General features: G+C 34.0%; 1 protein-coding gene across 1 annotated transcript; it reads left to right on the top strand.

Moving 5' to 3' along the window:
- Window positions 1-4,106: 4,106 nt before the first annotated feature.
- Window positions 4,107-10,933, top strand: LOC144839843 (uncharacterized). Its single transcript, XM_078695398.1, has 7 exons — window positions 4,107-4,259; window positions 6,087-6,189; window positions 6,970-7,745; window positions 8,001-8,132; window positions 8,421-8,553; window positions 8,771-8,938; window positions 10,113-10,933. The coding sequence occupies exons 2-7, from the start codon at window positions 6,105-6,107 to the stop codon at window positions 10,277-10,279; spliced, it is 1,461 nt and encodes a 486-aa protein (XP_078551524.1). The 5' UTR covers window positions 4,107-4,259; window positions 6,087-6,104; the 3' UTR covers window positions 10,280-10,933.
- Window positions 10,934-14,226: the final 3,293 nt, after the last annotated feature.

Genomic DNA, 14,226 nt, shown 5'->3' with positions numbered 1-14,226 from the left:
AAAAAGTTGATATTTTGGCCATTTTTCGAAAAAATCCCTGTACTATAGTACAGGGAAATTTTAGAAAAATGGCGAAATTTCGACCCTTTTATGTTTTGACCTAATTAGTTACTATGGCTCTATAAGATGATGATAACATAATATAGGCATATATATGGCAATATTATCGCATAATTATTGAATTTTAAAAAGTGGATATTTTGGCCATTTTTCGAAAAAAATCCCTGTGCTATAGCACAGGAAAATTATCGAAAAAATGCTAAATTTCGACCCTTTTATTTTTTGACCTAACTAGTTACTATGGCTCTATAAGATGATGATAACACAATATAGGCGCATATATGGCAATATTATCGCATAATTATTGAATTTTAAAAAGTGGATATTTTGGCCATTTTTGGAAAAAAATCCCTGTAGGCCTACTATACTACAGGGAATTTTTTTGAAAAATGGCGAAATTTCGACCCTTTTATTTTTTGACCTAACTAGTTACTTGGCTCTATAAGATGATGATAACACAATATAGGCATATATATGGCAATATTATCGCATAATTATTGAATTTTAAAAAGTGGATATTTTGGCCATTTTTCGAAAAAAAATCCCTGTACTGTAGTACAAGGAAATTTTCGAAAATGGCGAAATTTCGACCTTTTTATTTTTTACTTAACTAGTTACTATGGCAAGATGATGCTAACACAATATAGGCGCATATATGGCAATATTATCGCATAATTATTGAATTTTAAAAAGTGAATATTTTTGCCATTTATCGAAAAAAATGCTAAATTTCAACCCTTTTATTTTTTGACCTAACTAGTTACTATGGCTCTATAATATGATGCCGATAACACAATATAGATATATATATGGCAATATTATCGCATAGTTATAGAATTTTAAAAAGTGGATATAGGCCTATTGGACGTTTTTCGAAAAAATCCCTGTAGGCTTACTATAATAGGGCCTACAGCGATTTCTTTCGAAAATGGCTAATTATCGACGGTTTAGAAAATGTATTGAGGTAACTCGCAGATCACAATAATATGTGATCCTGTATGTAGGCCTAAAAGGGGTCTAAATTTTGCCATTTTTAAAAAATATCCATGGTGGCCTACTATAGTACAGCGAATTTTGTCAAAAAATGGCCAATTAACGACTAAAACATGTATTGAAGTAACATGCGCAGAACACATTATATGTATTGAAGTAACATGTGCAGAACACATTATATGTATTGAAGTAACATGTGCAGAACACATTAGGCTATATATGTCATGCTCAGAACACATTATATGTATTGAAGTTACAAGTAACATGCGCAGAACACATTAGGCTGTATATGTCATGCTCAGAACACATTATATGTATTGAAGTAACATGCGCAGAACACATTAGGCTATGTATGTCATGCTCAGAACACATTATATGTATTGAAGTAACATGCACAGAACGCATTATATTATTTTGAGTATGTCATTTTTCAAAACTTTCCCTGTACTTATAATACTAGTACAGCGATTTTTGTCGAAAAATGGCCAATTATCGACTGTTTAAAAGTTTGATTAAAGTAACATGCGAAATATAATGTGTTAAATACATATTTTAAGAGATTTTTTTTGGAGAAAAATTTCGAAAATATTTACTTTTGTAATAGGCCCTATATATTTTAATTTATATATGAATATATAACATAAAGCAAAAGGCCTACAATATACACAGTCCTAATTCACATGTATTATCGATCATGAGAGATCTATGCTCACGATACATAAAGGCTGGTAATATCGTGTGTCGCTTTGTTCCCAACAGGGCCCGGCGGGTTGGCCATCCGGAAGTAATCTAATCTAGTTAGTTTGAGGGTCTTATCCGGTATCTTGTCTATTTTCGGAAACGCGTTTTCTCTTGGCCTCATGCTGTAACTGTAAAGCGTGGTTTCCACTACGCAAAAAGCGTGGTTCCCACTAGAACGCAACGCAGCGACGTATTGACGCAAAGTGGTGTATTGCGTATTCACAAGTGGGAACCGACGACGCAATAGTGCTGCAAAAATCGCAGGTTTGATTTCACGCAGGCGGGGGCAAACACAATTATTGGAAGGGCATTTTCTTACGTTGCGTAGGTTGCGTTACGTTGCGTCGCTAGTGGGAACCAAGCTTTACCTAGCATACGCAACGTAACAAAATGCCCTTCCAATAATTGTGTTTGCCCCATCCTGCGTGAAATCAAACAACGTTTGCAACACTATTGCGTCGTTGGTTCGCACTTGCGATTACGCAATACACAACTTTGCCACAATACGTCGCTGCGCTGCGTTGCGAAATTGCGTTGCGTTAAAGTGAGAGCCGTACTTAAACACAAACAAGCATGAACAAATAGCGGAAAGTGTGATGTCGGAAGAAGAATATATTATAGCATGCCTCTCACACACCACCGATATAATAAGCTTCTCATTCAAACAAGTGCTCCTCTTTATAGTAATTAATACATTACATTACATAGCCTAATTAACTTGCCGCAAAGGAATTAGTAATTTCGCAAACATAAATTACTGAATTATATGCAGCAGTAGTCCTACTATTCTATACCTGCAACAAAGCTGCAATTCCGAGAATTTATTTGTTTCTTATTTGCATCAAGTTGATCTTTTAATTACCTACTTTAAAACCGATTATTTATAATGATGATTTCATAATTTTTTATGATTTTATTACCGTTTTTATCAATTTTTTTCACGTTCATATAATTGTATTATTATATTTGATGTTCCATTTTTGTGAATTTTATTTTTAAAATTATCTTTATTTTTTTCTTCTTTTATTACTAAAATATATTCATAAAAATAAAATTATCTTTATTAAATATTTGTGTAGGCCTAAATAAATGGTTTTTTCGTATGAGTTTATCATCATTTTTCAATTGTATTTTTTTGTTATGATTGTATTACTTATTTTAAATAAAACACTCAACCATTCACTGTCGTCGTATTGCATCGCGCGTTAAGCGTAGTTCTCACTAGAACTCAACGCAGGGACGTATCGACGCAAAGTGCTATATTGCGTAATCACAAGTGCTGCAAACATCGTAGGTTTGATTTCACGCAGGCGGGGGCAAACACAATGAGTGGAAGGGCATTTTCTTACGTTGCGTAGATTGCGTTACGTTGCGTCGCTAGTGAGAACCAAGCTTTATACGTCATCGAGTTTAGTTGTTTACGACCCGTTACTAACCAAGCATTAGTATTAATTAATTGCTATTTATTTAGGCCTAGGCCTATGTTTAATGTTTTTGTGTACATTCGTTCCGATTAATGAAAATGGAGATTTAAATGTAATAAAGTAAAGAGAGTAAAAGCGTTCCCAAATGATGACACAATTCGATTTAATATGCGCCGCACTATTCATTGTAGGCCTACTTTATATACAAATGTTTTTCTCTCTAATGCTTGGTTCCCACTAGGGCGCAACGCAAGCACGTATACGCAACTCAAACGAGTGATCAATGGCAAGCGATAATTCGAATAATCCATCGCTTGTGATTGGTCAAATCGCTTACATTCTTGCGTTAAAAGCCTAAAGCGTGGTTCCCACTATAGACGCAACGCAAGTATGTACGCGCAACGCAGAAGAGTTGACCAATGACAAGCCACTGTTCGAATAATCCATCGCTTGTGATTGGTCAAATCATTTACGTTGCGTTACGTCCTTGCGTTGCGTCTCTAGTGGGAACCAAGCTTTAAGAGCCGTAGTAAAAAATGCGCTGAAAATATATGTTTTATCTTTATAGTATAGGCCTATTTCATTTTGTTTTTTACTATTTATTATTATTATTTGTGTGTGGTAAACAAATAAACCAAACAAACAAAAACTAACTAACATTTTTAAAGCAACAAAATATTGTAATCGTTTAGACCTACTTGATGGAAAACCAAGGAAGAGTAAAATTAAAACGTACCTGCAAGATGGTACGGAAAATAAAGAGTTTTGCGTCGGGGGACATCATAGTAGGCCTATATCATTACTTTATTTTATAGGCATAAAACTCGGCATTTATGCTCCGAACACGTTTATCTATAATTAATTTTTATTATGCGTTTATTGTTTCATAGGTGTTGCGATTGGAAGTTTGACGCTATGACAATGCCGTTACTTTCTGCTGGTACTGGTATCGATATAAAAAAGATGTTATTTGCGAGCGTACTTTAATTCCGTCGCTAGCCCAATAGCAATTAGTTTAGGCCTATACATCATCGTAAATTCGTAAGTACTTGTACTATGTTTTCTTTGATTCTTATACTATATTTAACATTGGCAAAATGATCTATTTTAAACTTATTTATTATATGTCTTTAGGCATATGTGGCCAATGATTACCAATAGTAAATTAATCACTGTCCTATAAGATACAGTGGCTATTTTGTGAGAACCAGTTCACCGAGGTAACCCTTATTCGTCTCGAATGATGAACTGGGTTCCTTAAAGTGCACATGGGTTATACCTGTGTACACTGGACCTACGGTGTATATCCGACTTCACCACCACTGGAACCACCAGAACTAGGAGCGAGTCGGCCTCGTAAAGGTAATAGTGCCCATTTGACTCGCTCAACTTGTCACAAAAAAGTTATAGTTGTTATTAAACTCTTAATTTTACTAATAGTAATATTATATATTAACACGTTTAGAATTTTTAAAGTTCCACTGTAGCCTAACGATTATATAACTATTTCAAATTTGTATTTGAATTAATAATAGTTTTCCTTTTTGGGAAATATTTATTCGTTGATTACTTAATTTTAATTAATTGAAAAAAAAGTAGAGTAGTTGCAAATTCTGATACTGTAGCTAAATACTATAACTTACATTAAATAGTAGTGGGCCGTATAGGTTTGTACCGTGATAAAACAGATAAATTCTATTCTCATTTAAGGATCGTACTTTATGTTTATTTTCTTTCTTCATCTCATTCATTCAATTTCTTACATAGTTACAAATATATTATGTAAACGAAATATGCCTACGTTTTAATAGCAATTGTCTATTCGAACGAAATACGTCTTAATATCAATTGTCTATTCGAACGAAATGCGTCTTATTAGCAATTATCTATTCATTGGTTCATACACTTTGCGAGGAGACTGAGAGATGTGTACTTCTTTTTGCATGTTTCTGAAGCAGTGCTCTTTAAGGAGATGTTTTTCTCAACCTCTGAACTAAATTTCATTCTGTGAACATATACATTTAGTGTATTGTTTACAATTACAGTAAATTTACTGGGTTCGGTATTTGTTATTTTACCATCTTTAGACCTAACTATCTTAGATCTAACTATTTTTTTGGAATCGTACTTAAATAGTATGTAGGCCTAAATCAGAATGTAAACCAAGCAACCAAATTTCATTTGTTTTTTATTTTTTTATTTTTTATTTTATTCAATTTTCAGGCACAAATAACAACGTATAAAACATACAGCAGCACCATGAGGATTGCCATGAGTGCTGAACACTTTCGAATTGGCTCTCCATACTGCACTTTTAAAATGTTATTGTTAAAATGACAATAGATGATAATCGTATCATATCGTAAAGCGCTTATAGGCCTAATAGTTTGATCAAGGAATCGTTCGATTTAGGTGTTGTTCTCTTGCATTTCCGGATTCCACTATCACTTTATGATTGTGGATTTTATGATAGGCCAAGTCAACCATTGGCTCCTGAATCATCTGCTGGTATTCTAGCCTACGATTTATAATTAATTGTATCACAATATTTGTTTTGCCGAGCTTTGTAGGCCTACATATATTATATAAATTGTTATTAGTTGTTGTTGATAATAAGAACAGAGATAGTGAGGGTATAATTCTTACAACAAATTCAGATTTGAATGCAATTCGTGAATTAATTATAGATTTTATTGATCCATGATGTATATAAGTTTACTGTATTACAATTATTAATTCATATCGAGACCTAAATAAATAAATACATAAGGAACATGAACATATTTAATACTATGAAAACAACATTAACTAATATCAATGTATAATTTGACGGATTTTGTTTCTTATGCGCAAAATTTGTTTTTGCAGATTTAACAAACCGAAGTCATGCCCCGTGCTTTTCTAGTAAAACGTAGGCCACAGAGTGGTGTAGCGTTCCCTGGTGATACGCAAGCACAGGTGCCAAACAAAGGTAGGCCTATGTACTACAAACTAGCCGTGTTCAGTAGAGTTAAGCATGCAAGAACGTCTTTAATTCATCAAAATCATATCAGAGTTAGGGGTGGCGGACACTTGACACGCTATGGCGCATTGTAGCTGACGTACCCCTTGACCGATTGTGTCGAATAAATAAATGAAATGAAAACATACGCAAGTGCTCCGTGTTGTTAACTCCGATTCATAACTTGATCGATTCATAACTCCGATTGACCTCCAATATAATTCCGATACTTTTCATAGGCCTTGGTTATACTACGTTTGAACGCAGAGCAAGTGAAACAGTTTAAATATTACTCAGATAGAGAAAGGGCGTCTGAACAAAGCTATACTTTGAAGTGGTTTAATCCTAATTTCATTGTACTGTATTTGTCAGGTTAAATTTACCAACATCAAACGTGCGGAAAATTATATCTTTCATGAAAATCTAACCTATTCTAAACAAATCTATTATTACTGTATATCTTTTCAGTAATTGTTACTTTCAGTTATTATTATTTAGGTCTACTGTTGTTATTTATTATTTTCAGTTTCTCACTATTACTATTTTTAATTATTATTTTTTAGTTATTAGGCCTACTACTTAATTTTTATAAGTTGTTGTATATCTAAGTGATCGACTACGACAATTGTTGTATCTGTTGTATTGATTTTGTATCTGCTGGTTGTTTTAAGGACGCTTTGTATGAACGTCTGCCACCGTTGTGAAGATGTAGCTTCAATAATTATTATTATTATCTACTTTTATTTACAGTTATAAAAAGTAATTTTCCAATTAAGCCGCTTGCAATACACAGTGCATTATCAACCACCGAACTTCCGTCTTCACAGCTTTTTGATTTGCATGAAGTTGAACTTTTCAACAAATGTCATTCACAGTTCCACCAGTATCACGTGACCAATGACGATCGCCTGTCCAAAGACAGATACCTGAAATACAACCAAAGCATTTGTGAACAGGTTGAATATTTCAAAAAAGCAAAATCAATTGAAGATTTGTCTAAACAGCTAAAGAAAAGTGCGGATAAAGAAGTGATTTCCTCAACCGACCTCCAACTTGCCTCGATATTTAATCTACCGGAGCGAACACAGGTAGACTCAGGGAGAGATTCTAATGGAGAAGTGTTTGAAGAAGAAATACACACCACCGATTCCCTTCTCACTACCCATAAAGCGACTATTCCCCCCGTGTACGTAACTGAAATATTGGCAAAACAGAGACAGAAAATCTTGGCTAAACATGTTGTTAACATACATAACGGTTTTTTTGCCAAGAAAGTTAGTCGCAGAGGGCGTAATAAAGCCAGGCAGCCAATCCCTGGACTAGAATACATACAGAATGGCACAGATATGCAATATAGAAATAATACATCGCTCGAGTCATCTTTCGCAACGGACGATAACGCAGAAGACAGCGCCAAAACGGATGGAGAGTTAAATGAGTCGGAAGCCAAACAAACACAACGCAAATACGTCTGCGATATATGTAATAAAGGATTCAGCAGAAGTAATACACTTGTGACTCATAAGGTAAGATTATCTTAGAAAAAGAATGAAAACATCATCGGCAGTAGTATTCGAAATTCTGACAGTGTAAAATTATTCTATTACGTTGTACGGACAATGAACGTAACGTAATGAATACAAAAAAAGTTCCATCATGTCATGTTTTTAATTACATTTTGCAGATTATATGATTACCATACACCTTATGGAATTGTCATTAATAATTCATTTGATGAATAAAAATATGGTTAATTCATTAATTTGATATTTTATCTATAGCGTATTCATACAGGTGACAAGCCATTTGAATGCGAGATATGTGGGCGCGCATTTCGGCAACCTGGAAACCTAACTCGTCATCGCCTAATACATACAACTGTTAAACCATATAAGTGTTCACAGTGTGGCAAGGTAAGCTAAACTAAATTGTACAAGTTTTGACTATCGTTATTATAATTATTATCAACATTTAACACGGGCGCGTACATAAGCGTACCATTATTATCAACGTTTAAACGCGCGCGTACACATAAGCCACTACTATTAGTTTGAAGGCGAGCGTACATTAGTCGTACGGTATCAACGTTGGAACGCGCGTGTACATCAAACGTACAATTATTATCAACATTTGAATGAGTGCATAACAGGAGTGTCAAAATTGTTTCTTTTTGAGGTACAAATGTATGTTGTTTTTTGTAGGCATTCAACCGTGCATCAAATCTCCATACGCACATGCGCACTCACACGAACTACAAACCATTCGTATGTCAGTACTGTGGTAAAGGATTTCATCAGAAAATCGACATGAAGATTCATTCGTACACTCATACAGGTAAGTATATAAATAAAGGACACATTTATAATTATGTATAATTTGCTCTCTCCGCTCTCTGGTGGGATAGGTTTTCTAAACGAAGGCTCCCAAATAGTTGCAAACATAAATACTGTAAATATACGGTAATAAAAATAAAGACCAACATATAATAATTATAAAAAAACATCTTTTCTAATGAGCTTTCTATAATTGAATTCTTGAATCATTTATCTAGGTGAGAAACCGCACAAGTGTAAAAAATGCGGTAGAGGATTCAAACAGCTAACACATTTGACCTATCACATGAGGACACACTCTGACGTCAAAATGTACACATGCACATACTGTGGTAAAGGCTTCAACCAAAAGGGAAACCTACAAGCTCACATATACGGACATACAGGTAAGAACTAAGTTGTTAAGCCCTGGTATCAATATCCAATGATGTAAAGGTTTAGACGGCGATTCCACTTAATATTGCGTCGTAATAAAAAATAAAAATGTTGGCACACATTGCGTTTCATACGTATAAGCTAAATTCCGATGGGAAAATGTAACTCTTCCTGATGACGTAAACAATATCTGGTCAGGGCTCCCTGATCTGGGAATGCATGACTAGAAGAATAGAAGTACAGTACTCTAGATTGTATATTCTTCCATTCCGGTGCATCCAGCCAAAATCAAAACGCCGACTGGTGGCGCTCGTAAAGGAATACTAACAGCATAAAATATTAATAATTATGAGCAATAAAAATGTATGCCTTTATAATGTCACCAATCGACGATTTAAATGATTAAACTTTATTAATATTATACAGTATTGACTTTTATATAATATTTCTGAATATTACAACTTTACCAAATAGTAATACTGAACATGCGCAAGGTTGCGACGAGTATTTGTTACTCCATTATAGCGCCACCTATCGACGGACTGATTATTAAAATTCATGATTAACGTAATCAATATACAATCACTACTTGTGAACAATGTTATTCCTGAGTGTTACTACTTATAATTATCTATCGAATTATCTATTTATACCGAGCAAGCGTTAGCGAAGAGCATTTTCATTAGTATTCATTAAATTCAGCATTACTACATTATAAATTACTTTAAAACGGCGATATCTAGCACAGCCTACAATAGATATTACTTCCTCAATCTTGGTTCCCACTAGCGACGCAACGTAACGCAACCTACGCAACGTAAGAAAATGCCCTTCCAATCATTGTGTTTGCCCCCACCTGCGTGAAATCAAACCTGCGATGTTTGCAGCACTGATGCGTCGTCGGTTCCCACTTGTGATTACGCAATACATCACTTTGCGTCAATACGTCGCTGCGTTGCGTTCTAGTGGGAACCACGCTTTAAAGGGTATATATATATTAACTCTTTGCAACAAGTAGGCCCGATTTCTTTTGATTATAAATATAATATATGTACTCTTTTTATTATTTATTATTACTTTAATCAAAGTGATTTTTTTTCTAATTATAACAAAAATGATTCGAGTTTTAAGCAAAAGTTATACACATTATAACATACTAAAATAGAGTCTCTTTTTAAATTGTAGGAGAGAGGCCATACCGCTGTGAGCTGTGTGGTAAGGGGTTTACGTTGGCGAGTACACTAAACACACATCGAAGAACGCATGCAAACCGGCTAGCCATCCCTGCATTCACATCCAAGACCCTGTCGTCTTACGGTGCTTTGCACCTTTCACCCAAGATTGATGAATAGAATTATGTCTGAACCTAAACACACAGGCCTAATAATGACTAGATAATTATGGACGGGCTTGGTTCTAGGTAAAACCCTACCTGACACTTTCGGTCAATTAGGCTTTTAGTTATTTACCCCGGTAAGTTGGTTCATACTCAATAAAAAGTGTCCATAACTTACCCGGGTAACTAACTAACTCGAACAGGCGTAAGGTTTGTAAATAAAGGTACACTCGTTAGGGTTATCGGACAGAAATTGAATTATTCAAATTGGTGTCACAGGCAGGGAATTAGCGGCAATGTTTGCAGTACGTGCACCTTGTCGTAATGTAATGGCACGGATACATTGTATTCAGGCTATGCCACTTGTCTGTTGTCCCATTTGACTTCTGGATTGTACAACCCTTTTATGCTTTGTCCTTTTGCCTATCCATGAATAAGCTAGGCCTATGATCAATAGGTTGATAGGCCTACTTGACGAACCATAACTATCAACATAGCGAGAGTACGTTAATTAAGTGCAAGTAAATAAATGAATGAAAGAATGTATATTAGAATATAAATTAGCTGAACAATACTGTACACTGACAGAGATTATGCAAATTATGTTTTAAGCTGTGCTATAAAGATCCGACTTAACTTAGCAATTAAAAGATGTCATTCGCACATTGAATCGTTTTGTCTCGTCTTTATTTTGTGAACAACAAGGTGTTGAGACATGAGGACGAGTTGGTAAACATTAAGCAAATTTCATATGCCACTGCTGGTACCGACTTTCTCCGGAAAATGACGTATTATTGTATAACCAAATATAGTAGATAGTATGGGGCTGACTTACAAACGAATGACGTAATGAAACATAACCAAATATACGTGAACTGCAACAAATTGGCGTATATGATATAACCTAGCCGATTTTCTTAGTGCACCTATCTAAGCAAATGTCATAATCTATTACGAGAAAATTCCTAAATACCGGTTAATACAACATTGGTTTATACACTCCCTTAAATCTAAAGCCTGTTTTCCTGTCGACGTTGAAATACGTTGAGTTGCGTTGAGTTTAAAATCGTTAAAGTTGAAAAATTATAACGACAACGGTGATCGAGTCGGACCGCCAATAACCTAACCATGACATAATTCTCACCACCAAACTACGAATATAAATTCATTATTTTTATACCATAACATTCCTGCCTATGATCATAGCTTTCGAGCAATGGTTCCAGTAAAATGCTACCTTTATTGTTCATAATTAAGCACAGCATGCTGTTTTTACTTATTGTTTTGTTATACTTTAATTAAAATGTATATGTTAACAACAACAACCAACATTCTCGTCGCACCATCTGGTTAACTATATGAATAATTAATGAACCGTCAGCGTCACATGCAATACATGATAATTAATCTGGCGTTAATTATGTGCGTTCAAATGCTAATTTTATTCAAAATGGATAAAATATATAATAAGTAAATGCGTATACATGCAGTAAGCAATCTTGTAAGCTGACACCATGGGGTCCGGAAACATTGGCCTACATCTCATAAGCGGACTCTGACCGTACAATTTCAATTTGCCTTACGCTACGAGGAGCTGCTGAGGGCTAGCCATTTTTGCACATGACCGATATTTTGCGGCGTTCTAAATTTTCTAGCCAGTGTAACAGTACTTCCCCATTTCAATAAATGCTATTTTTATTCTGGTTGACCAAAGGTCACTTGATATTCATTCAAGATTTAACAATATATTACAAAAGTTTACAATAACGTCTACACTATTTTGACAACAAGTTTGATATCCCCAAATGTGATAGAAATATGATGTCAGGCGCGCCCAGCAAATCCATTTGGCATGAAGCACAAACGGCCGTTCGGGTATGTACGTTGGGGTGACTACGATCCTGTTCCGCCTTAGAAATCCTCGCTAGATCAGCTGTTGGTTGCTTGTTTCCATTTTTCCTAAGGTGCACATAATCGTGATCTTAATTATATTATATAAAATATAAATTACTAATTATTAAATTAATAGGAAAATAACGCTTAAAAAAGAACGACGTTTAAATTGACAAATGATTTTACTCCAATCGATAATTTCAGAATAAAAGTCAGGAATTAGTCTTCTCTGGATAAAAGCACGGTAGTGGCCTAGGCCTATAGGCCTGTAACAATAAGTAAGCACATGGCTTATTATTTTAAAAACTAAAATTACTAATAATATTCAAGATTAAAAATAAATGATGAAATACGCTGGCTGCACACTTAAAACAATATGTTCGATGACGAATGTATTGCATTAATGATTTATAAAACTTCAATTATGCCTATATTGTAACTGGTTGTATAATGTAGGCCTACATGTTACGGTTATAAGTGCCTCTATCTGTGCATTTTTCCATGTAAACCTAAATGGAGTTGAAGTAAAATAGTACAAAAACAAGTTCTCTAAAATTCTCATTTTAAGCATTTATTTTCAAGAAAAAGTTTATTATGAATTTTGAATTTGTTTTGCTCGTTTCTTCAAAAGTTGTTAAGTAACGGCTGTTTCTTTTTTCTTGTGTCACGTCTGGTAGTGTATTATCTCTTATTTTCACTTCTAAAATCTCACCTATTTCAGTCATTTGATTTGGTCTTATCAATAAACAACGCAAATAAATGTTTATTATTATTATCATTAATATTTTAATGATGAAATAGATCAAAAAATAACTTTCTAGTTGAACTATTCTTTCCAAATAACACATTGGCATATGAGGTATTTCTCATAAAAATATTCAATTTTTGTAAGCACACAATTAAGGAGATTACGTGGAAATGGTTCTCTACGTGTTATTTTTTTGTTATTGTAAAGGTCAGCAGGTGCGGGCAAACCATTTTATTGATCATACATTCCAAAAATTATAGATTTTATAGTTTGTCCAATGTATAGTTTTTACGATTTTATTGTTTTTACATAGGCCTAATTAGGCATAAACTTTCTTAACAGTGGAAATAAAGTTCAAATTACACATTAGAATTCCTATTCCTTTTGTACACAAATGTTGTAAATAGAGAGACTTTAAAAATTAAGATAAACGGTGCGGTAGAAAATTAGGCCAACAAATTGTACGACATAGGCCTAAATATACTAGCTATGTTAACATTTAGACATAGTTTATATTCTTTCGTATTTTTAACTTGTTTTACCGTTGTCACCAGAAATTACCTACTACTGAAAAATAAGTCTGCCTAGTTTTTATAATTTTGCCAAATTCTGCATTTTACCATTTAAACGGAAATTCATATTTTTTCCGTAATGGTATTATGTGCATTTAACCCGATTATATCTAAAATTCATGCCTTTATCTGAGCTTTAAAATATATAATTGTACAAAATATTGATCATTCTCAATCATTCATTTTCAAACATGACACAATGCAGCAGATTGCAATACACATTCATAAAGCCTTTCGATTGATTTTAATTTAAAATGTCCTAAAGTCCAGTTGCCACCTCACAAAACTCAAGAGCTATATCGATTTCAGAATAATTAAAGCAAAACGCAATTAAAGATGTCCTTTCGCCAAAGCCAACGCGCTTACAATTTTCATACATTGATTACGTAATAATATAACGTAGCGGTCAGACTTTTAATCTACTGTTGTTCATGTAATATGAAAACGATGAACTGTTTTAGTTTCTATTCATTTGTAGCATATTGGATACGTTAGTTAATACATTAATAATTGTACAGCGGATGTGTCTTTTGTTCAGCAAGGGCGCTAAGCTGAAAATACGCTTATTTATAGATTTGGCATGTTTTGTCATTTACATATAAGAATTTATTACATTTATACATGATTTCGTTTCAAGGGTACTTGATATGAATAATTTTCTCAACTGGCATTATGGGCATTGGAATATGTTATCAACACTAATTGTGTCAATAATGTAACCTGTTAAAGTTAGTTTTTATGTAATGTAAC

This window comes from Antedon bifida, chromosome 4, assembly GCF_963402885.1.
Source record: "Antedon bifida chromosome 4, ecAntBifi1.1, whole genome shotgun sequence".
Classification (NCBI taxonomy): domain Eukaryota; kingdom Metazoa; phylum Echinodermata; class Crinoidea; order Comatulida; family Antedonidae; genus Antedon; species Antedon bifida.
This window is presented reverse-complemented; position numbering and strand designations above follow the sequence as displayed.